General features: G+C 38.7%; 1 protein-coding gene and 1 pseudogene across 1 annotated transcript; one reads left to right on the plus strand and one right to left on the minus strand.

The window, feature by feature from the left end:
* The first annotated feature begins 14,849 nt into the window (after positions 1-14,849).
* Positions 14,850-15,761, plus strand: LOC141510248 (vomeronasal type-1 receptor 1-like). The gene has a single exon (XM_074220239.1). It carries the CDS (start codon positions 14,850-14,852, stop codon positions 15,759-15,761), a length of 912 nt encoding a protein of 303 aa, XP_074076340.1.
* An 11,340-nt stretch (positions 15,762-27,101) lies between these two features.
* On the minus strand, positions 27,102-27,415 carry LOC141510259 (cytochrome c oxidase subunit NDUFA4 pseudogene; annotated as a pseudogene).

Here is a 27,415-nt window from a genome sequence, read left to right on the forward strand (position 1 = left end):
CTTTTTAAATATATCTTCTTCATTAGCTGCTCACTCCCCAATTCAGTTTTCCTTTTCTGCATAATGTGATTTCATTGGGCAGAAATAATGAGACGAAAGCTTATGTCTCCATGGCCTTCTGTTTCTTACCCCATCATTTTTGATAACCTTTCCCAGGTTCCTTCTGACATGCTATTTCTACAAGGTAATTGATCATCCATTTTGACAAGTCTTGGGAAGTTCTTGGCTATGTCTAGCCCATATACCTCAGGAAGCAATGAAGACCACTACCTTGTTATTAAGGAATTAAGTTCAATTAAGTTAAGAACATGCCATTGTAGCCCTGAGAAGGCATTCATGAACTAAAACTCCCCTTTATTTCTGCCTCTGACTCTTTCAGCATGACTTATCCCCCCCCCCCTCCATGGCCTCTCTGGAGGGGAGGGTTGAGATAGGGAGTAGAAAGGAGAGAGATGGGATTCCCGTGGAGAAGGGAGCAAGCATTTAATAAGAAATCACTATAGGGTGGTGGGGACTGTGACAAGGGCTTTACTGGGAATATCTTACCTTAGCTTCACAATGACCCTGAAAGACAGATGCTATGATTACCCCCATTTTATAGTTGAGGAGCCTGAGGTCATGCAGTGACTTTCCAAGGGTCACATAGTGTTTGAGGTCCAATTTAAATTTGGGACTTCCTGACTTCGAATCCTCTTTGTGAAAAGGATTCAAGAACATTTCCATGGAACCCTGCCCAAAGGACTATAAAGCAGTGCACATTCTTTGATCCAGTAATACCAGTGCCAGGTCTGTAGCCCAAAAAGATCAAAGAAAAGGATCCAAAAGCACAACTATATTTATAGCAGCTCTTTCTGTGGTGGCAAAGAATTGGAAATTAGTGGGGTAGCCATCAATTAGGGAATGGCTACACAAAATGTGTTATGTAGTAGTAATGGAATATTCTCGTGCTACAAGAAATGAGGAGTAAGACGATTTCAGAAAATACTAGATAAGCTTATGTGACTTGATACAAATTGAAATGAGCAGAAGCAGGAAAATATTACAAACAGTAATAGCAATGTTGCATGATGAAGAAATGTGAAATGACTTAATACAATGATCTGAGACAATCCCACAGGATTCATGATGAAAAATGCTATCTGCCTGCCAAGAAGGAACTAATGTCATTTGAATACTGGTTTTTTCCTTTTGTTCTACCTTCCTTCCTTCATTTATTTATTTTTATTTCTTGCACAGAATGACTAATATGAAAATGATTTTTTTTGCAGTTTTACTGCATTAACAGATTGCTCACTGTATAAGAAACTCAAAACATTTTTTAAAATGTTAAAGATTGTTTTGCATGTAATTGGGGTTTAAAAAAATGAAAGAACACTTCATTGAAAAAAGAGACATGTCAGTAGGACATGGCATGGATATTATGATAGTAATCACCTGTTTTGCTACGGCACAAATCAATATAAAAATATTAGATCACATAATCACATCTTTTACAGACCATAGTGTGATAAAAATAGCAAATAATACACCCAAAGCCATAAATCCAAGTGGACATTGCAAATTAACACCCTGAAGATAATTGGGTCAAGGAACAAAGCATAGGAACATTAACTATGTAATTATACAACTGACCCAAATTTCGGAGATGTGGCAAAAATCATTGTAAAAGTGGCATCTGAAAACAGATATTAAGAAAATAGAAAAAAGGGGCAGCTAGGTGGTACAGTGCATAGAGTTTAATACTTACTTAGCTGTGTGACCTTGCACATTGCCTTGCAAAAACAAACAGAAAAAGAAAGAAAACAAAAAAAAGATAGGATTGGTGAACTTAAAATACAATTGTAAAATTAACACAACTACAATTAATGCAACCTAAATAAACAAGAAAAGGTGATCTTGAAAATTAAAGAAGGCACACTTGAAAGCTTAAATAAGTAGACAATTGAAGCAATTGCTCCTGACATTCTAGCCTTGCCACTAGCTTCTGCGGCCTTCTCATCTTGAAATATGTATGCCACTGTGGCCTCCTTCTTGCACTGGTAAATTCCTCCCAGATACTCCATTGTCTTTTTCAATTTTTGAAGCTATTCCTTTGTATTTTCCATTTTGTTACCTAATGCCTATGCGTAATATGTTCCAATTATTCCTTTTTTCCCCTTTTCTTTTGATATGATTTCACATTGTTTATTAACTATTACATTCATTTAATACTCTTTATCAGATCAGTTAAGCCTTTATCAATTTTATTTATCTTTTCAAAGAATCAGATGTTAGTCTTATTTATCATTTCCTGTGAAGTGCTTCCAATTTATCTCTTTCCCCTTTAATTTTTAAAGGTCTTCTTTTGGGGTCTGTTTTTGTAAACATTTCGTATGGCCCAGAATAAATATATCCTTTTGTAGTATGATTTAGAAGATGCCAAATGTTTTGTTCTTTACTTTCTCCAGGAAGTGATTCAGTTCCAGATTTTCCCTTCTGTGTATCTTTCTGTTAGATATTCAAAACCAGATGGCTACTGTTCTTCATTCTCAAAGAAGACCAAAATAGCATCATTATGTTGGGCTCAAGGCACAGTGTGTCCAGCTGTGGCTGATCAGACCAATACAGGCTTGGAATAGTCTAAATTTGCACATCTCACATTTCTTTTGAGCTTCTACGACTCTTCTTTGTTAATAGAATACAGTGTCTTCTTTGATATGAACATGGTGGGGGGCACTCCTGTGCCTGTGTCTCCCACGTCTCCCAATTGTTTCCAGAGTTCTTCAAAGAGACCTTGGGAATGTTCTTATGTGACTTCTTGTGACCTCTATGTGAGTGCTTACCCTGTGTAAGTTTTTCAGTTATCTCTTTGGCATTCACACAAAATTGTGCTCTTTGTGGGAGAGGGTGAATGTTTGGCAGTCCAGTTTGAGAAAGGACCACAGTGTCCAGTACCTTATCTTGCTAAGTGACCTTCAGAATCTTCCTAAGGCAATTCAGATGGAAGGAATTAAATTTTCTGGCCTGGAGCTGATGGATTGTTCAGGTTATCACAGGCATACCATGCCTTCAACACAACGGCTCTGTAGACCACCATTTTGGGAGTTAGCAGTACTGGCTTACCATAGGGCAGTGTCGTCTTCTCTCCAGTACTCTCCTTCAGAGTTTCCCCAAACATTGAGCTAGCTCTTATTAAAGTCCACTGTCACAGTTATGTTACTATCTGTCTTTTTAAAGTTCAGATACAGTTTCCTTTATGGAATTTGAATGCTAAGGCATTCTGAATGTTCTGTCCTCAAGAATTCCCCCCCCCCCCATAACAGCTTCCTTGGCAATTTGTTTTGAATGTTTGGTTTTGCTTTGTTTGATAATATGATCACAATTTGGGGTTTTTTTGGTTTTCACTTGATGCATAGTAAATTTTTCCCATCCTCTCAGTTTCCCTTTGTGTATATCTTTGTTGCTTAAATGTATATCCTGTAACCAGCAGACTGAAAGGGTTTTGTTTGCTTATCCCATCTGGCGTTCTTCTCCACTTTATTGAACCGATGAATCCGTTCATACTCCAAGTGAAAGACTTAGCCTTGTCGCTCCTTCCGCTGCCTCACGTTGGCGTGGGATTGGCTAGGGGTATCAAGTTATTATTTTCCCCTTCTCTATTGCAGACACAGGATGAATTCCTTCGATTCCTTTCATCTTTTTATTTAGGGTTGCCTTTGCCCAGTGACTCTCTCCCTCTCACCTAAGGGCTCTTCTCATCTGTTCACCCTTTGACTTTAGGGTGTAGTGTCTTAGTTTCCCTCTTCTGCTTACCTCTAGTTACACATGTCTTCCTTTTGTTCTTTCCTTTCAAAGTAGGTTTCCTCTTCCCCTTCAACCGGTCCAGTTCATTAGTTGTTTTTTGTTTGTTTTGCATATTCTCTGCTTTTACACATAATTTGTCTTGTCTTTCTGGTTATTCTAGATCCTTATATTTGATTCATGACCCTTATAATCATCTGCTCTCTTTGCTCTGTATTTCTCTCTTACAATTAAGCCTCCAAAGTATCTATTCAAGTCTCTACCCTCTAATCACTTTTTGTCCATGGGACTTAACCCATGGATTCAAGCTTTTCCACATTCTCAGAACAATATCAATGATTCCAAGGGTCAGGGAGGACACTGCCCCATGGGAAGGTCCTTTCTACACCTTTGATCTAGATTTTCTCCTGTTCACTTTTTTTTCCTACAGTTTCCTGAAAATTTCTTCCCTGTGTTCATTTTCTTTCCCTCTTCCTAGTGCCAGTTACACCCATGGATTCTAACTTCCCCATCCCAGAATGAGTAGATTTTTCAGACACCAAATCCTGCCCCCCCCCAAGGCTCATCCAGTATAAGAAGCTTATTTCCCTTTACCTATTGGAGTAATTATCATTGGAACCTCCTCTCCCACCTCCAAAGTCAACACTCTTTCATTCTTCTCCCTTTCTGATCTTTTCCTCCTTCTCACCCATGCCCATCAATGCTTCTCTCTTTCAGAGAGAAAACTTCATGTTGCTTTCTCCTCACTGCTAAGTCTTGGTCTGACCTGTACACATCACCACTCCTCTTTATCTTCCTCTCCCCTCCTTCCCTTTTCTATATTTTCTATGATTGTAATATAGTCCCAGAAAAGAAACATTCCTCTGTAGAAAGGGCTTCACCAAGTTCTGTCCACAATTTCCCCACTTACTTCTTCAATGCCACCTCTACTAGAGGTGATCTTCTGTCTTTTTCCCTGTCTCCTTATACAAAGCCTCTTGGACTTTCTGTTGTCGCTCTGTTGCTGTGGTTCATGCGTTTCATTTATTCACTCATGAATTTCTGTTGTTTCAGGTATGCAAGAAGCAAATAGTCTCCAATTCGGACTTTTTTTTCAAACTTTGATTTATTATTGACCATCCATCCTCGACTCTTCATGGTTAATTTTCAGGACGGTTATCATAGGTTGCATTTTGAGTTCCATTGCTCTTTAGAACGCATTCTTCCTTTTTCTCCTCTTTTGTCTAATGGGTAAAGAATAGTCTTGTATGATTCAAATGTCCTTTGCATTTGAAGGCCTTTCTCTGAATAGTTTACAAAACTTATTTATGAATTGAATTGTTAATTTTTAAAAATTATTCTATTTCTAACTTGTCAAAACAATTTTTAATATTCACTTTTTAAAAATTTTGTGTTCCAAATTCTCTCCCTCCATCCCTTTCCTCCTCCTTGAGAAGGCAAGAAATTTGATGTAGATTTTACATAACTTTAACACAGGAAGTTTACCTGTCTCTGTTCCTGCTTTGAGTCTAGCTGACTAAGAGAATGTTCAGTCCTTTATGGAACAAAGACATTCGGTGCATCTGAACTACTCACTGCTGATGGATCCACATTGATTAATGATCCTAGAGAGGTGGGGGTGAAAATTTCATAGTGTTCTTAATAGACCATCATCAATCAATCAGAAGCCATTGGCCATTTACCTCAAGTTGAAGTCAATCAATCCCTAGCTGAGGTTCCAACTGAAGAAGAGGTTTTGAATGTCATTAGGCTCCTTTCAAGTGGCAAAGCATCTGGTGCTGATTCAACTCCAGCTAAGATCTACAAGATGGGGGACATTGCTCACCCCAAAACTGACTGAAACTTTCCAGGTTATATGGCATGAAGGGGTTATCCCCCAAGAATTCAAGGATGCCTCCATCGTCCATCTCTATAAAGGTAAAGGGGTTTGTCACAGGGGCGTTTCTCTCTTAGTCATTGGTGATAAGATTCTTGCCAGAGTCCTTCTCAAAAGATTGATCCTTCAGCTGGAATTCAATCACCTCCCTGAGAGCTAGTGTGGCTTCAGAATGGGTCAAGGAACAGTCGATATAGTGTTTGCTGCCCAACAACTAAGCTATTATCTTTCTCCGTTTGCCCAATTATGTTTTTGAGGGAATACTTTTCTTTTTGCATTTGTCCAATTGTATTTTTTTTTGCAAGGCAAGTGGGGTTAAGTGGCTTGCCCAAGGCCACACGGCTAGGTAATTATTAAGTGTCTGAGATCGGATTTGAACCCAGGTACTCCTGACTCCAGGGCCGGTGCTCTATCCACTGCGCCACCTAGCCGCCCCCAATTGTATTTTTGAAGGATTTATTTTCTTCTATTATTTTTTGTTATAAGGTGTTAATCTTCTCTTGCATTTCTTTTCCAGTTTTTCCATTTGATTCTTCAACTCCTTTCTGATCTCTTCTAAGAAGTCTTTCTGGGCTCGAGATCAATTCACATTCTCTTCTGAAGCTTCACATATAGCACCCCTTCTATCCTTTTCTGACCTAGAGACCTTCTCTCTAATGAAACATTCTATAGACCCCGTTTTGCATAGCCTTTTTTTCATTTGGGGATGTTAGCTTTCCCTAGAGTCTTGTGTTGGAAGGAGGGGGGAACCCAATGCACAGACCTTTGGTATTGAGAACTTTAGAGGCCTTGCCTAATGGGGTTAGGAATTCCAGGGATTACTCAGTAGACCAACCAGTAAGGAACACCAGAAGTTGTCACTGAATTAACTGTGTTGGAGGTGTCAGTGGACCCACTCCCTAGGCCTGGGTTGGATCCGAACTTTCCTAACAAAGCCCAGGCACTGGACTAGGTGATCAGGACTAGAAATGTCAGAGGGTCTCTCTCTGGATAATCAATCCTGGGGAAGTCCTGTGGCCCACACTTGGGCCCTGGGGCAAAGTGTGAACACCTGGGGATGTTTCTGTATTTGTACTGGAGAACACCAAGCCCTCCCACAGGTATGCTATGTGCCTGAGAAGACCAGGGACTTATGGTTTGGGCTGTCCAGAATAAACAAATTTGTCAAATGGGTGTCCTGGGCAGCTACATTAGAACTCTTCCAATCCACCTAACCAGGTGCACCACCAAGGCTTTGGTTCCTACAACTGCAGTTCTCAGGTTAGCTCCTACCTCTCCCTGCTGCCTGTATGCTGGATCTCTTCTGTCTGCTCTGGGTATGCCAAAGCTCCCTCCACCCCTGCCCCTCCCCCCATGACAGACCTTGCTGGAAGATGTTTCCCTCTGTTCTTTTGTGGGTTCAGTTAATCCAAAATCTATAGAGTCTTGATTTTTGTTGGTTCTGAGGAAAAGTCAGGAGAGCTTAAAACACTACCTGGCTTCAGTTTACCATCTTGGCTAGAAGTTCCAATTCCAAAATTCTTAAGACAGACCTTGAGAGAATCTTTGTACAGTTTCTTGCAATCTCTGTGTGAGTCCTTATCCTGTGTGAGTTCTCTATAAAATAGTCTTTCTGGCAAGTGTATGTTTGACATTTGAACAATTTGACCAGCCCATCAGAGTTGCTATCTGTAGAAATGCTGGGTAGTTTCATTCCAGAAAGGACCTCAGTGTCTGGGATCTTCTCCTGCCAGGTGATCTTCAGAATCTTCTTAAGATGATTTAAAAAGAAGAGATTCAGTTTCCTGGCATGATGCTGGTAGACTGTCCAGGTCTCACCGCAATGAGGTCTGTAGACCTTCAGGTTGGTTAATCAGTCTAATACCTCTTCTCTCCTGCATTTTCCTTCAAAGCCTCCCAAACACTAAGCCAGCTCTGGCAAGGCATGTGCCAACCTTACTATCAATGAGTATATCCCTGAAAAATATAAGAGTCAAGGTCAGTGACCTTCTCCAAAGTATTCAGAACATCTCCATTTACTGTAATCAATGGTTCCACTTATGTATGGGATGGTATTGGCTAATGGCACACTTGTGTTTTCTTGGTGTTAGTTGTTAGATCAAAATTAGCACAAGAAGGGGAGAATCAATCCATACCTCCTTGCCTCTCAGCTTCAGAGGCTGCATTGAGCACTCAATCATCTGCAGCGTCATGCACCAACACTCCCTCCACTTTAGTCTTAGCTTGTAACCTTGTAACCTGCACTCTGGCTGCTAACCTTGATGCTGTGTTCATCCACAATAAAGGCTTTTGACAACATGCCTGAAAACATCGTGTTAAAAAACACAAGGGCAAGGACACACCCTCATTTCACTCTATTGTTGCCTAGGAAATCATGCAATCATCATCAATATCCAGAACCCAGGCAAGCACATGATCATGAAATTGATGCACAATATTGATGACCTCTGGGCAACCAAATTTTGAAATAATTTTCCAGAATCCCTCATGACTGAAAGTACCCCAAACCTTGGTCAAATCCTCAAACATTATAGACAAACTTCTGTTCTGCTCCTGGAATTTTTCCAGGAGTTGCCAGGCAGCATACACCAAATTAGCTATTCCTTGGCCCTTTCAGAAAGAAGCCACACTGGCTTCCAGGGAGGTGACTATCTTTCAGGTGAAGGATTAGTCTGTTAAAGAGGACACTGGCAATAATCTTGTCAGCAATGAGCAAGAGTGAGACCCCCCCTGTGATATTCCCTTAGCCTTTATAGGGATGGACAATGGAGGCCTCCTTGTACTCCTAAGAGATTACCTCCTCTTGCCATACAACCTAGAAAATTTCAGCCAGCTTTGGTATGAGCAATGGATCCCCACCTTGTAAATCTTAAAACAGAATCAGAACAAGGTGCTTTGCCACATGAAAGGAGTGTAAGAACGTTCAAAATGTCTTCTTCATTCGAAATTTCATCAAGGGAGGGATTGACTGCTACCCAAGGCAAATGGTCAGTGGTTTCAGCATGGATTGATAATGGCCTATTGAGAACACTATGGAAGTGTTCCACCCATATCTGCAGGATCATGTTCCCATCACTAATCAATGTGGTCTATCAGCACTGAATGGTTGAGATGCACCTTAAGTCTTTGGCCCATAAATAGCCTTCAGTACATCATAAAAGCAATTTGGATTGTTACTATCTGCATAAAACTGAATTTCATTTGCCTTCTTAATGAGCCAAGAATCCTGAATCTCTCTAAGCTTCACTTGTACTTTTCTTTTGATGGAATTAAATGCTATCTTTTTTAAAAAAATAATTTTTGTCCCTAATTTTTGAAGAAAGCCATGATGCCATGACAAGCACATGAATTAGATTTTGATGAGGGGGGCTGTGCTAAGTCACCAGGCCTCACTTTCTCCTCCAAAACCATCTAGGTCCAGTGGCCAGATATGAATCAGGACAACTGGAGATGGTCCTGGATGTGAGGCAATCAGAGTTAAGTGACTTGCTCAGGATCACACAGCTAGACAGTGTCAAGTGTCTGAGGTCACATTCAAACTCGAGTCCTCCTGACTCCAAGACCAGTGCTCAACTCACTGTGCTACCTAGATGAATTATCCTGCTCGTAAACCCTGTGGAGTTCTTGTTTCTCACTTAGCAGCTTCTGCATTTCCCCATCATTTTCAACAAACTAGTCTTGATGTTTCTGAGTATTCTGACGCAGATGAGCAAGTCTCTGAAAGTTGTCCACTATTTTTTCCCTTCTTTTTTTTCTCAACAGTGGTGAGAGAAGCACTATAATCTCTTGGCAGTCATTTTTCTGGTAGTCATTTTGTTCTGGGACTACTATTCCTATTAAAGGTGAATATTTAGGGGCGGCTATGGTGATTTTGCAAAACACCTAAAAAAAGTTGAATATTTACCTTGGAGAGGGTGTCATTAATTGGGCACTTTACATCACATTGCCTTCATCATGCTCACATCTGGTCTGTCTTTTCTCATTAAAATCACTAGTTAATTTGTTAGCAGTGTTTGTTGCAAGGGTGCCTCTGGGTAAACTGAAGACAGTGTTTATGATGAGAAGGTCATGAGATACCCGAATGTTCAGGTGTAGCTGACCATTGCTGTTGCTTTTTCCAACTCCCAAGGATACCTCACCATGTATGGCAATCTGAGCCTCCTGTAGCATAAATCACCCAGAAGTAGAAGCTCATACTCTTTAGGTACATTGAGGATAAGAGTCTTCAGGTCTCCCTAAAATTTTTCTTTCAGTTCATCAGGGTTCATCATTCACTCCTTTTGGTAGTCATATAAGCTTGTTGACTAGATTAATTTTGATTGCAAAACCTCCCCCAGCTTCACAGTGTTCTCCTTCATTGGGGCCACTCTAGTGCCAACTTCAGTATGCTGGCTTTTATTTGCCAGCCTTGTTTCACTCAGGATTTCTATTTGGATGTGCCATCTCCTGAGTTCTTTCAGGAGAGCTCCATCTGTCAGATCCCTCTGAATTATGTTCTGTCTGTGAGTGAGCTCACCTTCCAAGCATTGATGATAAGTTGAATCATCTTGGCAGAAGTTGTTTTTATTTTTTTATTTTTATTTTTTTACATTTTGTTGTGTTTTAACTATAAGGAGGAATCCTGTCTGCTATGGTAAGCAGGCCAGCTTTGGGTAAGAAGACAAATTTTAGGGCACCTTTTCTAGCCCCCTCCTCACAATGCAGTCCTTAAAAAGACTGCTCACGGGGCAGCCAGGTGGTCCAGTGGATAGAACACCTGCCCTGGAGCTGAGTTCAAATTTGACCTCAGACACAATAATTGTCTAGCTGTGTGACCTTGGGCAAGTCACTTAATCCCATTGCCTTAAATAAATAAAATTTAAAAGAAAAAAGCTGCTCAGATACCTAAGGGTCTGCTAAATCCCACTGCTGCTTCCAGTGAGTAGATGCCCTATTCCCTGGGTTACCTGTTTGTAGGGGGGTAATTACAGCTCCCATTGTATCTGCACCTGTTTCTTCCTCACTTGCCTGTTGCCAAGGACTTTGAGGTAGTCGATAATGGTAAAATGATATAGGTGTGATGTCTTTTGAGTTATACATAAAAAGGATTTAAGTGAGGCAGAATTGCATGAATTTATTGGCCTTAATCTCTTCAAAAGTCATCACAGTCCAGTGACAGGACAAGGTAATTGGTGATGGTTCAAGGTTCAGTGGATGACCTAGGCATTTTTCATGTCAAACCAAGATCTAGGCACTCACAGTACCTGCATAAGCTGCCATCAAGGCTGTTGGAACAAATTGTTATCATCTACCCATTCCACCATAGGAAGTCTCTGCATGTTTGATGTAGACATTCCCCCAACTCACTGAAGGTTTGAGACCTTTCAGTTACCCTCAAACTTAAAACTGTCTGCCACAATGGTTTGGGTTATGCCAGGTTGCGGTGTATGAGACATCTTCTTGGAGCTCCAGGTGAGACTTAGGTAGATCACGTGGGCACCAAAGTTGGAAATCAACCTTCTGACCACAGGTATTAGTTTTCCCTGCATATACCCTACAATCCCCTGAAGAAATTTGTCCTTCAGTCTTGAAGAAGACCTTGACAACAGGTAGGTGATATCATGACAAGCACACAAATTGAATCTGAGTGAAGGGGTGCTGTGCTAAGGCACCAGCCTCACTTTTTTTCCCAGAACCAACTGGATGTAGTGGTCATTTATGAATCAAGATGACTGTTATGGCCCTGAATGTGAGGTAATCAGAGGTAAATGACTTGCCTAAGGTAATACTTCCATTAAGTGTCAAGTGTTTGAGACTGGATTTGAATACAGTTGCTCCTGACTCCAAGTTCAATGCTCTATCCACTGTGCCACTTAGCTGAAGGAACACCTGCCTCTCTTTAATTGCTCTTTCAGACCCTCTCCCTTTGGTCAAAACAGGAAAATGACAAACTATTTTGGATCAACCTGTTTTCCAGAGCTAAGGTCCAGCAAGCAGGCTATGTATGCCCCGAGCTTGGCTCCTACTCTAGCAAAGTGCAATGCTGTGACAAGCATCAGGTATTTTCTGAGGGTGATTTTAGCTCTCCCTATTTCCCAGGAACCAAAGAGCCAACATCCATCCCAACTCTTGACATTCTCACCATTCTGCATTCCTGTTCCCATCACAGAACTCTGGTTCTGTACCCCACAGAGTAATTATGACCCAAAGACTTGAGATAATCAACTTAAGAACTATTTCTACAGGATGTAGGAATGTCACCCATAAACCTGCCATGGGAACACAACTCAAGACCTAAAAATTATTGTGTCATGATCCAGTCCATTTGTGATTCCTTCATGTATACTGCCTTTCTTCCAGCAAGATGAACCCACCTACTTGAGAGGGAATCCTGCTTGCAAGTGTCATTTTCCTCATTCAGGAGGGAAGTAAGGAAGAAATTTAGGAAGGAAAGAAGGAAGGAAGGGAGGGAGGGAGGAAACAAAGAAACAAGGAAGGAGGGAAAGATTTGTTAAAATTTTACTATGTCAGGGCAGCTAGATGGTATAGTGGATAGAGCTCCAGTTCTGGAGTCTAGCCTCAGAAAATAATAATTTTTAACTGTGTGAACTTGTGTAAATCATTTAACCCCAATGCCTTGAAGAAAACAAAAAAGAATTTACTATGTCCCAAGAACTGCCCTAAATATTTTATAAACATTAAATCATTTGTTTTCACAAAGCCTGGGAGATAAGTGCTAGTATTATCTGCACTTTGCAGTTGAAGAAAGTGAGGCAGATGGAGATTTGGTTACTTAACCGGGATCACATAGCTAGTGTCTGAAGCTGGATTTGGGCCTGACTCCAGGCCCAATGCTCTATTAACTAACTTCCCTGAGTAATTCTAGGCCAGGAAACTATCCTTGGGAGTTAATCTTTTTTGAATTTTTTTTAGGTTTTTGTGAGGCAAATGGGGTTAAGTGGCTTGCCCAAGGCCACACAGCTAGGTAATTATTAAGTGTCTGAGGCTGGATTTGAACTCAGGTCCTCCTGACTCCAGGGCCGGTGCTCTATCCACTATGCCACCTAGCTACCCCCAGAGAGCAGATCTTGTCCTAGAGCCCCAAGGTTAGAAGAGATTCCTTCAAAATGAGTTTCTTGATCACATAAGATGATGACATGAGTTTTTCAATAATGTTTTCTGGTCAAGTTAGTTGCCTCCATGTGTATCCTTCATTCCTATTTCCTACTGCTTCACATGTGTTCTCTAAATACTATGTTCTTTCTCTGTATGCATGCTCTCTCCCTTATTATAACCTGTGGAAGAATATACTCAGAGTATTCAGTGTGGCATGCTTGTGAGGAGAAGCAGAAGTATTTTCTTGACATTTAATTTTCTGTGCCATTGGCTAAAATGTTTTTAAAATTTCTCTGTCTTCCTCAATTGATAAGTGACCAAAGGATGTAAAGAGGTAGTTTGCAGATGAATAAATTAAAGCTATTTATAATCATACGAAAAATGCTCTCAATCATTATTGATTACAGAAATTCAAATTAAAACAACTCTGAGGTACCACCTCACACCTATCAGAGCGGTCAATATGACAAAAAAAGGAGAATAATTAATGTTGGAGAGAATGTGAGAAAACTGGGACACTAATACAATGTTGGTGGAGTTGTGAACTGATTCAGTCATTCTGATGAGTAGTTTGAACTGTTCCCAAAGGGCTATAAAACTGTGTATACTCTTTGATCCAGAAATACCACTCCTAGGTCTATATCTGAAAGAGATCATCAGAAACGGAAAAAGGGCATTTGCACAGGGGCAAAAATATTTTTCATGGCAAAGAACTGGAAATAGGGTGATTTCCCCCATTAAATTTGGAGAATGGCTGAACAAGTTGTGGCATATGAATGCTCTTGAATACTATTATTCTGTGAGGAATCATGAGAAGGAAGACTTCAGATAAAACTAGAAAGACTTACATTGGACTGATGCTTAATGAATTAAGCAGAACCAGGAAAATATTGTACACAGTAAGAGTAACATTGTGTGATGGTCAACTATGATGCATTTGACTGCTCTCAGCAATTCAGTGATTAAAGGCAATTCTGAAAAGACTTGTAATTGAAACTTCCAACACCAAGCTAAAGAAATATGGAGGCTGAATGCAGATTGAAATATACTAATATACTAATTTCATTTTTAAAATTTTTTTCTTTTTTTCCTGGTTTTCCCTTTAGTCCTGATTCCTCTTTCAGGACATGAGTAATATGGAGATATGTTTCACATGACTGTACCATGTACAACTTATATCTGATTGACTGGGGGTGGGGGAGGGAAGGAAGGAGGAAGAAAAATTGGGAACTCAACATCTTATGAAAATGAATGCTGAAAACTAATTTTACAAGTAGTTGAAAAAAATAATACCAAAAAACTAATCTATCCATAGAACTCTACTGGAGACTCATGAACCATAGCTTTGTGTGAATTCTAATACCCATTCCAAATCTTGGGTAGCTTTTGGGAAGAGGGGGCTCATAGAGGATTGGATTCCCATGAGCTACACATTTTTTTCCTTTCAAATCTCACTTTATTAGATTTAGTGCACTTTTCTAACCTGTCATGCTCTTTTTTAACTCATTGGATTGAATCTAATCAGAATAAATTAAATGCAATGGGATCTAAAACTATATAAGGGAGATATGAAGCAAGTGTGCTAGAAAGAAAGGGGTGTCTCTAGAAAAGGTCTAAGGGATTTTAGGGCCTATAAGTTCAAAGAGAATTGGCAAGGTCAATGGGTCAGCCAGCTCTAAGAAAAGATTCAAAAAGGAAATTTTATTGAGCCAAAAGAACTATCAATCTAAGGCAAGTTTCTGTAAGTGAGCTTGGGGAGAGCAGAAATCTAAGCCTAGAACAAAATACCCATCACTTTTTCTTGATCTTTAGTACAAATACAGACCATGAAACAGAACCTATAACCTTAGCTTAAAAAAATAAATGATACGCTATTCCAAAAATTTGTAAATAGCATTAAATGACCACAAGCAAACAAGAGTGCAAATTGAATTTGGAGTCTTTACCTGTGGCATGGAAGGGGCCCTTTCATGAGTATTTTTGGGTGACAATGGGTGATCAATATGTAAGGATGGTGGTAAAGATCTTGTGTTTCTCTCTCATACCCACAGGCTCAGACTGAAATTCTTCTTGGAAGGACACCAAGAATACGGTTGCTATGGATATGCTCCTGGGTGTTGCCTTCTTCTCCCAGACAGGAATTGGGATTCAGGGAAACTTTTTCCTAATTTATCTCTTCAGTTTCCTCTTCTTCACTGGCCAGAACCTGAGGCCCATAGATCTGATTTTCATCCAGTTGGCCATAGCCAACTCCTTAGTGCTTCTCTCCAAGGGTGTTCTTCAGGGATTGACAGTTTTGGGTCTAAAGAATCTTCTGGATGACATTGGCTGCAAAATTGTCTTCTACCTTCACAGAGTTGGTCGGGAGCTTTCCCTCAGCATAACTTGCATCCTGAGTGGTTTTCAGGCCATCATCATAAGTCCCCACAACCCCAGATGGTCAAAGCTTAAGGCCAGAGTCCCAAGATACATTCTCCCCTCTATTCTTATCTGCTGGGTATTCCACACACTACAAAATATTGGTATTCTTAAGAAACTTAAAGGACCAAGGAATACCAGAAACAGCTCAAAAACAATAGAGTATGGATACTGCTCTGTTAATATTGGTACTGATATAACCTCTATCCAAGCAGTTATGTTCTCCCTCCCTGATGTTGCATCTCTGACCTTTATTTGCTTTACCAGTGGCTACAAGGTTTATCTCCTGCACAAGCACCACAAGAGGGTTCAGCAGGTTCACACCGCCAGCTTTTCCCCTAGAGTCTTCCCTGAGACCAGAGCCACCCAAATGATCCTACTGCTGGTGAGCACCTTTGTCACTTTTTACTTACTCAATTCCATCTTCACGGCATATATGCATTCAAGGACACCCAGTCCCTGGTTGGTGCATAGCTCTGCCCTTTTGGCTTCCTGTTTTCCAATGATTAGCCCCTTTGTGCTGATCCACAGTGACTCACAAATCCTCAGGTACTACAACACTGTCTGTGGTAGAAAAAGTCCACAGATTTAAACTGACCGCAGGAATGCACTGTCTCTAATATCTTCCCAGGCTCTGGTCAGAGAGACAAAGGCACTACAAGGACTTAAGAGAGGTCTCAAAGCAGATCCAGAATCCTCATGAATCCCTTTGACTAGCTCCAATTTCACAGAAGAGGGAGACCTTGGCATCTGTTACAGGTACTGGCAATAGAGTCAGGGCCTGACTCCGAGCAAAAGTCACCTATCATACTCCCCCCTAGAATTCCAGATCATTTTTTAAGTTGGTAAAGACAGAAGACCCCACTTAGTCTAATGCAAATCCAAACAGGAATGTCATTGGCAACGCCCATAACTAGTGATCTTCCCTCTTTGACTCCCTTCATTTAAGGATGTTCCCCTTTCTCAAAGGGCCGCCCTTGATATTCATTTTGTAAGATTCTCATTACCTTCAGCACTAGTCTGGCTTTCTGCAACTTTGAGGGGACCATCAGGCTAAACTTTCATCCATTGTTCAACACTCATCCCTTCAGAGACACAAAGATTCCATCCAATCCCTCTTGCATATGACGTCAATTGAAAATTTTTATCTCTCCAAGTCTTATTTTCTATAATAATAATAATAATAATAATAATAATAATGATGATGATGATGATGATAGTGATGTTTGTCCATCATTCCCAAAAAGGATCATGACATCAGGGAGGTGATGCTATAACAAGCACACGAATTGGATTTGAGTGAGGGAGATGTTGTACTAAATCACCAGCCTCCCTGTCTACAAGAAAGTCATCTGGATCCAGTGACCAGATATGAATCAGGACGACTGGAGATGGCTCTGGATGTGGGGCAATCAGGGTTAAGTGACTTGCCCAAAGTGACACAGCTAGTAAATGTCTGAGGCTGAATTTGAACTCTCATCCTCCTGACTCCAAGGCTAGTGCTCTATCCACTGTGCCATCTAGGTGCCTTCATCATCATTATTTTCTATGCAACCTTTGGCTAAAGGAGTCAGTTTCATGGGTCTCTTCCTTCATTGATAGAGATTCATTATTCAGAGTCAGACACCTATATGAGGAGCAAGCAGATTCTTTGGGTTGAATCTACCTTATTTCTCATGTATGAGATGCTCCCATGCATAAGACACACCTTAATTTTGGGGCCCTAAATTTGAATAAAAATGCGTTACATAAAGTTACTGAAAAGTTTTATTCATCATGAAATTCAAGGACCCTCTGCTCCTAGCTTTCAGGCATCTTTTGGGTAAGTCTGGTGCATGGACACATGCTTAGTCCATTCTGTTTCATGAACCTGAAGCACCAATTGTGTCCTCCTTTGACATCAGTCACTTCTTTTTCATCAACAATTCTTCTGACCTCCTGCTGAACCATATTTGCGGGCACAGAAATTCCAATAGCCCTTTGCTTTTCAATTAATTTCTTCAGTTCCCTCTCGAAATCAGGCCATTTTGCTGCCTTGCCTTTCATGGTCTTCTTCTGACAGGGTGTTTTCGGTAGGGTTTCTTCTTCCTGTAACCAGTCTTAGATTTGTTTTTAGTTGGAGGAGGACCAAACTGATGTTCAACAGCACAATTTCCATTCGCTTTTGCAAACTGGATCACTTTGAACTTGAATCCAGCACTGTACAAAAATCTTTTCTGAGCCGTTTGTGGGCAGAATGTGGCAAAACCTAATATAATGTTTATAAATGCAAAACAATGAGTGCAAAGAGAACAAGTGTGAAAAGGCAGGAAATATAAGTAAAAAATCTACAACCACTATATAAAACACTCCCAGTTTTTAGACCTCCAATTTTTTTTTAAAAAGGGTGCATCATTGACATGGGGAAATATGATAATGAGAAGAAATTAAGTACAAAGTCAAACACTGGAATCTAAAACTATATTTCAAGAATATAAAATGGAAGCATGAACATGGATGCTAGGAAGAAAGGAGTGTCTTAAACAATCTCTGGGGTTTTATGGATTGTAATTTCCAAGTGAGTTGAGAGAGTAAGGGGTCAGCCAAAACCAACACTGAGAGAAAAGACTCAGGTAAGGAGCTTTATTGAATTAGAAGAGCTACTAGGGGCAGCTAGGTGGTGCAGTGGATAGAGGCCCAGGAGTCAGGAGATCCTGAGTTCAAATGTGGCCTGAGACACTTAATAATTGCCTGTGTGACCTTGGGCAACTCACTTAACCCTATTGCCTTAAATAAACAAATAAATAAAATAAAATAAATTATTAAATAAATATTAGAAGAGCTACCAGTGGAAAAGCTAAGCCTGGAACAAAAGATCAAAAAATAATTTTTAGCACAAATCCCAACCATGAAAGGAGGGTCTATTAATCTTAGCTAAAATAAATGATACACTATTCCAACAATATGTAAATCACATGAGTTATTAAATAATACTAGTAGACAGAGTTACCGTATAGAAATGACTGAATTTAGAGTCTCTGTGGCATGGAAGGAGTCCTCTCATGAGTTCTTTTCAGGTGGAAATGAGCGCTAAATATGTAGGAATGTCTTGAAGTCCTTGTGTTTCTCTGCGCGATGCATAGACTCAGAATGAAATTTTCTCCCAAGGACCCCAAGAACATGATTATCATGGGCATATGGACTCTTGGGTATTGTTTTCTTCTCCCAGACAGGAATTCGGGTTCAGGAAAATTTTTTCCTAATTTTTCTCTTAAAACCTGAGTCTTATAGATATGATATTCCTGCAAATGACTTTGGTTAACTCCTTGGTGCTTCTCTCCAAGGGATTGGCAGCTTTGGAGCTGAAGGATCTTCTGGATAACATGGACTGTAAGACTGTCTTCTGCCTTCACAGAGTTGGTTGGGAGCTTTCCCCAAGCAAAGCCTGCATCCTGAGTGGTTTTCAGGACATCATCATTAGTTCCCACAACCTCAGATAAATAAAACTTAAGACCAGAGTCCCAAGATATATTCTCTTCTCTATTCTCATCTGCTGGGTTTTCCATATGCTACAAAATATTGGCATCTTGAGAAAGTTAAAGGGCCAAGGGATATCAGAAATATCTCAAAAACAAAAAGTTATGGATATTATTATTTTAAATATTGCCACTAATAATGCATTGCTCTCTTGTTGATGTTGTATCTATGTCCTTAATTAGCTTTATCAGTGGTTACAGGATTTATCTCCTATACAGGCACTACAAGAGGGTTCCCCAGATTCACAATAACAGTTTTTTCCCTAGAGCCTTCCCTGAGCCCAGACCCATCCAAATGATCCTACAATCTTTGACACTTTTAATTACTCAATACCATCTTAACAGCATCTATGCATTCAATGATACCTAGCCCCTGGTTGATACAAGACTGTACCCTTTTGACTTCCTGTTTTCCAGTGGTTAGCCCCCTTTTTGCTGATCAACAGTGACTCATAAATCATGCTTTCTTCAAGAGTTTTTCTGAAATTGGGTTATTTCAATATTTTATTTCCTCTTCTGTTCATCTGGGTCATCCGTATTTTTGTAACTATTCATCTATTTTACTGAGGTTATTAAATCTATTGGCATACAGTTGGGCAAATTAGTTCTGAATTATCTCTTTAATATCCTCCTCATTGGTAGTGGGTTCATTTTTGATACTAGTAATTTGATTTTCCTTTTTTTTAATCAGAGTAATCAAAAGTTTATTTTATTTTTTACCCTCAAAAAAGAATTCTTTGTTTTATTTCTTAGATCAGTGGTTTTCTTCCTATCAATTTTATTAATCTCTCCTTTGATTTCCAGCCTTTCCAATTTGGTATTTAATTGGAGTTCTTTAATTTGTTCTTTTCCTAGCTTTTTTAGTTTTATACCCCATTCAGTGATCTCTTTTTCTGTTTTATTTATATAAGCATTTAGACATATAAAATTTCCCCTATAAACTGCTTTGGCTATATCCCATAAATTTTGGTAGGATGTCTCATTGCTATCATTTTCTTGGATGAAATGATTGATTACTTCTATGGTTTATTTGATAAACTCATTGTTTAAAATTAATTTATTTAGTTTCCAATTAATTTTTGGTTTATCTTTCCATGGAACTTTATTACATGTAATTTTTATTGCATCATGATCTGAAAAGTACATCTTCATTATTTATGTGTTTCTGCATTTGATTGCAAACATTTTATGCCCTAGTGCATGGCCAATTTGGGTACAGGTGCCATGTTCTGCAGAGAAAAATGTATATTCTTTTCTATCCCCATGCAGTTTTCTCCATATCTATCATATCTGAGTTTTCTAAGATTTTATTCACCTTCTTAACTTTCTTTTTGTTTATTTTTGGGTTAGGTTTAACTAGTTCTGAAAGAGGGAGGTTGGGGTCCTTTATTATTATAGTTTGGCTGTCTATGTTTCTTTGTAATTCTTTTAACTTCTCCTCTAAGCATTTGGATGCCATACCACTAGGTGCGTGTGTGATTAATAATTACATTGCCTGTAGTGCCTTTCAAGAAGATGTAGTGTTCTTTCTAAGCTTTTCAATAAGTTATATTTTTTGCTTTTGCTCTGTCTGACATCAGGATTGCTACTCCCGGTTTTTTGTTTACAACTTCTGCTGAAACATAATATGTTTTGCTTCAGCCATTTACCTTTACCTTATGTGTATCTCTCTGCTTCAAATGTGTTTCTTTTAAGCAACATACAATAGGATTATGGTTTTTAATGTATTCTTCTATCTGTTTCCATTTTATGGGAGAGTTCATACCATTCACATTACAATTAAGACTACTAATCGTGTGTGTCCCTCCATGTTATCTTTCCTTGGTTGTCCTTTTTTCCTCATCTTATTCCTCATCACCTATGGTTTGCTTCCTTCCCCTTTAACTTTTCTTTTAAATTTTAACTTTAAGTTTATTTTCAGTTATACCTTTGCCTTCCTTTTTATCAATCCTTTCTTCCCTTTTCTTTCCCTTTCCCCCTTCTTCCCTATGGGGTAGAATAGAATTTTAAATCCAATTGAGAATGTATATTATTCCCTCTCTAGGCCAAATCTATTAAGCAGGATATTCTCTGTGTTCACACCCTCCCTTCTTTCCCTCTCCTGTAATAGGTCTTTGTGCCTCTTTACCAGGTACTATTCATCTACTAATGCCTAGCCTTCTTCTAGTATAATACTTCTTTTTATGGTTTTATTGTTCTAACCCTGTCTCATACTTACATCTCCTTTGTCAAAATAGACTCCTTTCATCTGACCTGATAGAAGTACTATTCATCAAAATACAGCCAAAGACTGATCAATTGATAAGCAGCATTTCCTCACAGTCACTAAGTATCCTCCCCTCTTCTATCTCATTAAAAATACACTTCTCAAGAGTCATGAATCACACCAAATTATAATCACTTGTACCTTACTCCTCCCTGGATACATAATCCTCATGAGCCAAAGCATCGTGTAAAGCTAGATTCTTTCATGAGCCATTTGAACCTCCCTCCAAGCTTACTTCTTCCAATTGAAGCCAAAGCTTCAAGGAAAGCATATCTCTTCATGATGTTTTCATGTCCAGTTCCTCCAAGTATACTCTCTCCCTCCATCTCTATAGTACTCCAACCATAGCCCTGTAATCCTCCTCATTGGAAGTATAGGGAACACTCTCTTCCAGTCCCTTGAGTACTCAACCATGATAATAAAACCCTGATTAACTAAAATATGGATTAAGATCAGGGCACTTCCTAATCTCTTTATGCCCAATCCTTCTAAGGAGGATCCCACCTCTGCCCCTATTGTACCATATCAGACCTCCATCTAGTAAAGTTACTTCTGATTTAATTATGTATAAAATCTGTAAGTATTGGAACACCCTGAAGGTCTCTCTTAAGAACTTTAATATTCATTGTAAGGTATGGGAAACACTGGTCTTTATTTCATGAAATATAACCCAGCATAGGGGTCCCCTCATCAGAGAATGTGCTGAGCTCTATGAACAAGGAAGAATTAAAGTAGCTCAAGGAAATGTAAGTTTAGGGCAAATACCCCAGGTGTCCACCTGGACTATTTGTGCCTGACTTGTGGTAGAAGATTCAGAACTTGTATTGGTCTGATCAGCCACAGTCAGAAATATAATAATTTGACTCAAACATTGTGATGTCATTTTAATCTTCAGTAACAAAGGACAAGAACCAACCCTACCCATATTCTCTAAATAAAATCTCTTCAGCTATGTTAACCCCTTTAACTATCCTAAGAGAAATACAAATCTCAAGAGTTGCAAGTTTTACCTTTCTCTTGTAGGGTTTCATACAATTTAGTGTTCTCCACTAACATTTGTTTTTTCCTTTTGTATTCAAAGATGGAATTCTCTGTTCAGTTCTGGTCCTTTTATCAGGAAATTTTGGAAGGCCTCTATTGCATTGAACACCCATCCTTCTCCCTGACAGAATATGATGAATTCTTCAGGATAGTAAATTCTTGGTTGTAATCCAAAGACTCTGATCCTTTCATGTTAAAGCTGATAAGTCCTATATAATTCTGATTCTGCTTTCTGTGTATTTAAATTGTTTCTTTTTATCTGTTTGCAATATTTTCTCCTTTATTGGAGAATTCTGGAATTTGGCTGATAGTCTTTCGAGTTTTATCCTGGGGTCTCTTTCTGCAGGTGTCCTGTGTATTCTTTCAAGGGTTATTTTGTCTTCTTGACTTGGGATAGTTTTTCTCTAATAATTCCCTGAAAGATATTCTCTAGGCTCTTTTTTTAATCTAGGCTTTCTGATAGATCAATAATTCATAATCTAGTTTCCAGGTTGTTTTTCCTAAAAGATACTTTATTTTTTCTTCAATTTTTTCAACCTTTTGACTTTGTGTGATAGAATCTTGTTGCCTTTAGATTCATTGGTTTTATTTGTCTAATTATAATTTTTAGGGTTCTATTTTCTTCAGTTACCTTTGTGTTTCCTTGATCAATTTTGTTTTTTTTTTGAAGAGTTACGTTCTTTTTTCCAGTTGGTTATTTTTACTTTTAAAGAAGTTGGTTTCTTTGGTCAATTTTTCATAATTTTCCTGCATGGCTCTCATTTCTTTTTTCCATTTTTTTTCTTCTTCCTCCTCTCTTCTTTGGTTTTTAAATTCTTTTTTAGGCTCTTCTATGAGGTTTTAAATTTGATTCCAGTTCATAGACTCCTTTGAAACTTCCCATGTAGGTAATCTGCCATTGCTTTCTTCTTCTAAGTTGGCATTTTTATTATTTCTATCTGCATAGTAGATTTCTATGGTTAGCACTCTTTTAATTTTTTTATTCCTTTTAATTGTTTGGACTCTGCTCTTGGGTATAAGGAGTATTGACCCAAGTTTTTTGTGCTGGGGCTGGGGTCTAATCCCTGGCTTATCTCTGGCCAAGATGTTGCCTATGTAGCCCAGGTGTTGCCTCTGCAGAAGTTTAGATCCTCCTTTATATCCAGGTAATGCCTTTGCTGTATTTTGATACCAACCCAATCCTATCTTTAACCCCAATGTTCCCGGGGTTCAGATTTCTTGGGTTGGGACCCACCCTTCTGGCTGGTTATCTAGCTGCTCAGACCTATGCTGTTTTCTAGCTGCCAGGACCTGGACTGCATTGCGCTAAAAACCTCCTGTTGACTTTCCCATCCCCCCCCCCCCAGTTGGCCTCTATTTCCTCCTTTTTTTCCTGAAGAGACAGAACTTTACTGAAGAGCCTCCACAATGTCTCGTAATCAAGTAAGGAAGGTAGAGGGATAATGGAGAAGAGAAATGAGAGTGATGTGGTAAAATTATAAAAACTGAGTCAGCAATGTAATGAAGGAAACACACAACAAATTTTATAGAAAATGCCAGACTGCACTGGCCCTGGTCAAATGGTAAAGGAGATACAAGAACTCACTGAAGAAAGTAATGCTTTAAAATATAGAAGGGAGCAAAGGGAAACTAATGACTTTTGAGGAATCAAGAAACAATAAAACAAAACAAAAAAAATGAAAACCTAGAAGAAAACATGAAATATCTCATTGGGAAAACAATGACCTCTAAACAGATGTGGTAGATATAATTTTTAAATTATTTGACTACCTGAGAGTCAGGATTAAAAAAAATAGCCTCCACATCATCTTTTCAGAAATGATCAAGGAGGACAGCTAGGTGACACACTGGGTAGAGCACTGACTTTGGAGTCAGGAGGACCTGAGTTCAAATCCAGTCTCAGACACCTGATATTTACTAGTTATGTGATCTTGGGCAAGTCATTTAACTTCATTGCCTTGTAAATACCAAAAAAGACAGGAATGTTCAAGGAAAACTACCCTAATATGCTAGAAGCAGAGGGTAAAATAGAAATTGAAAGAATCCAGGGGCAGCTAGGTGGAGCAGTGGATGGAGCACCGGGTCTGGAGTCAGGAGTACCTGAGTTCAAATCCAGCCTCAGACACTTAATAATTACCTAGCTGTGTGGCCTTGGGCAAGCCACTTAATCCCATTTGCCTTGCAAAAACCTAAAAAAAAGGAATTCACCCATCATCTCCTGAAAAAGATTCTAAAATGAAAACTGTCAGGAATACTCTAGCTAAATTTCAGAACTTCCAGATTAAGGAGAAGATATTGCAAGAAGTCCTAAAGAGAAAATTCAATCATAGTGGAGTCACAGTCAGTAAAACAAGATTTAACAACTTGGGTATTGTAGAACTTGGAATATGATTTCAACTACCTAGCAAAATTAAATATATTCTTTCAGGGAAAAAGATGGATGTTCAATGAATAAGGGGATTTTCAACATTTCCTCTATGAAAAGATCAGAACTGAACAGAAAATTTGATCTCCAAATATGAGATTCAAGTTTATTATAAAAAGGTAAACAGGAAAGGAACTTAATAATGTTGAGCTGCTTATATTCCTGGATGGGAAGAAGATACTGATAATTCATAGGTACTTTCTCACTTATGAGCCCAATTGGGAGCATATATAAACAAGGCACAGTTGGGAGTTGAATATGAAAGGATAATATATTAAAAATAGGATGTTAAGGAGTGAGGGAGGAATGTGTTCAGAGAAAGGGAAATGGGGAGGTAGAATGGGGTAAGTTATTTCATATATAAGAGGTAAGGAAAAACGTTTTGCAGTGGAGGGGGAGAGTAGGGAATTGAGGGAGAGTGAATGAACCTTACTTTTATCCCTCAAAAAGGAAAAAACATACATGCTTATTTGGGTAGAGCAATCTATCTCACCATTCAAGAAAGTAGGAGGAAAAGGGACAGGAGAAAAGGGGGGGGGAAGAGAGAAGAGAGGGAAGACTGAGGGAGGAGGTAGTCTTTTGAAGAGTGAAAAGATGAAAGAAGAGGGATTAGAATAAACAGGAGCGAAGGAAATAGAATGGAGGAGAATATAGTTAGCAATTTTAACTGTGGGGAAAAATACTGACACAGTTTCTTTGATAAAGACTTCATTTCTCAAACACTGAGAACTGAGTCAAATGTATAAAAAGTAAACGTCATTCTCCAATTGATAAATGATGAAAAGATACAATTTACAGATGAAGTTATCAGTGCTATCTAAGGTCATATTAAAAAATGTCTGAACTCATTGTTGAGTGGAGAAATGCAAATTAGAATAATTCTGAGTTGCCACCTTATATTTATAGGATTGGCTAAGAAGATAGAGAAAATGACAAATATGAGGGAATGTGGAGAAAATGAGACATTAGTGCATCACCGGAAGAATTGTGAAATGATTCAACAAATCTGTAAAGCAATTTAGAATCATGCTCAAAGGGTCATAACCATGCAAATCTTTTAGCAAGACCACTCCAAGGTTGATGTTCCAGAGGAGATGAAAAAGAGGAAGGAAAAGACCTATATATCTACAAGGATATTTATAGCAGATCTTTTCTGATGGCAAGGAACTGGACATAGAGGAGATGCCTCTTAGTTGGGGAATGGCTGAACAAGTTTTAGTACATGATTATGATGGAATGCTGTTCTACTATAAGAAACGATGAACTGGATCCTCACAGTAAAATCTGAAAGACTTTGGAAAATGTACTTATATTCAAAGTAGCAGCAGTATTGCAAAATTATCATCTGTGAACAATGTACCATTTGTCAGCAATGTTGGGATTCAAACCAATGCTGAAGGACTTATGATAAAGAAGCCTCAAAGACAGAGCTGATGATGGTGACTTAATACAGATTGAAGTGCACATCTTTACAGGCATACTTTGAGGTCAGCCCAACAGTTCTGTAGACCTTTATTTTTTCTCTCCAACACTTTCCTTCAGAGTATTCCAAACACTGAACTAGCTCTTATTAAAGTCTATTGTCTCTATTTTTCACTATGTCTTCTTTTTTGCCTTTTAAAAGTTTTTCTCATTTTTTTTTACTGTCTATGTCTTCTTAAGGCTTGCATCCAGTTTCCTTTATGGATTTATATGCTAAGATATTTGGTGTGTATAAATTTATAACTGATTCTGATTTGTCATCAAGAGGTTCATTCATTATAACAGTTGCCTTATTTATTTTTATTTTTGCTTGTTTGGCTTTGATTAGTCTGATAGCATCATGACAACTTTTTTTTTCACTTGATACATAGGGCATTCTCCAATCCTCTCAAGTTCATTTTGTGTTTAGCTTTGTTGTTGTGAATGTGTCTTCTCTAACCAGCTGATAAGAAGGGTTTTATTTCTTAACCAATCTGTCATTCCTTTTCATTTACTTGGATTGTTTAATTCATCCATATTTCAGTTTCCAAGAGTTAGGTTTATATTTTCTTCCATCTGCCTCTAAATTGAGGTAGTTATGGGGTGGAGAACATCAGGTTATTATTTTGCCCTTTTCTGTTATAAACACAGTATTAAATTATTAAATTCCTTTGATGACGTTAATCTTTTTTCTTTTAGATTGGCCTGTTTCCAGTGACTTTCTTCCTTTCATATCAGATCTCCTCTTATCATCTGTTACCCCCTTTCTTTTAGAATTTAGTATATTAGTTCCTCTCTTCTGGTTTTTCCCAGTTATATATTTCTTCCACTTCTTTTCTCTTCTTGCTCAATCAAATGGATTTCCTCTTCCTTTTTCCCCCTTCATTGAATGTCTACTTCATTAGTTGTTTATTTGGGGGGGGTTGTACATTTTTTGTCATTCAGAATTATTCATCTTCTTTCTGATTAATGTAGATGCTCATTTCTGATTCATGATCCCTATAGTTTGTGACCTTGGAGGTTTTGTGGAATTATTTTAATTGAAATTTCATTACTCATTTTGTTCATTATGGTGTTAGGTTTTTCATCTTTTATGTTGTCTTAGGTAGATACTTCCCATCTAAGCATATTAATTTTTTTCAAGTTTCACATTTTTATTCATCTCTTAAACTCAACATGATTTCATGCAACATGTGAAAAAATTCAGCATTTCCTAATTGTGTGTCAGATTGTGTGGATGCCTTTTGGGAGACCTTCATTCTCAGCAACTGCAAAAAGGATACTTTTCACATAGAATACTGGACTGTATGTCTTCAGTTTCCTGTAATCTACGTTTACTGAGTAGAATGTGGACAGATCAGTGGCATTCAGCTTGTTCCAAGGCTGTGGGTTACTTTTTCCGTCCCAAGTGACATCTGGATTGAACAACACCAGATGCAGGACATATAGAGAAGTCCTGGTGCCCCAGATGTGATGAACACAAACAGGGGGAACAAGCTCAGATTTTTCTTGATTTGGTTGATGATCATGCAGAACAT

Source organism: Macrotis lagotis, chromosome 1 (genome assembly GCF_037893015.1).
Source record: "Macrotis lagotis isolate mMagLag1 chromosome 1, bilby.v1.9.chrom.fasta, whole genome shotgun sequence".
In the NCBI taxonomy this organism is placed as follows: domain Eukaryota; kingdom Metazoa; phylum Chordata; class Mammalia; order Peramelemorphia; family Peramelidae; genus Macrotis; species Macrotis lagotis.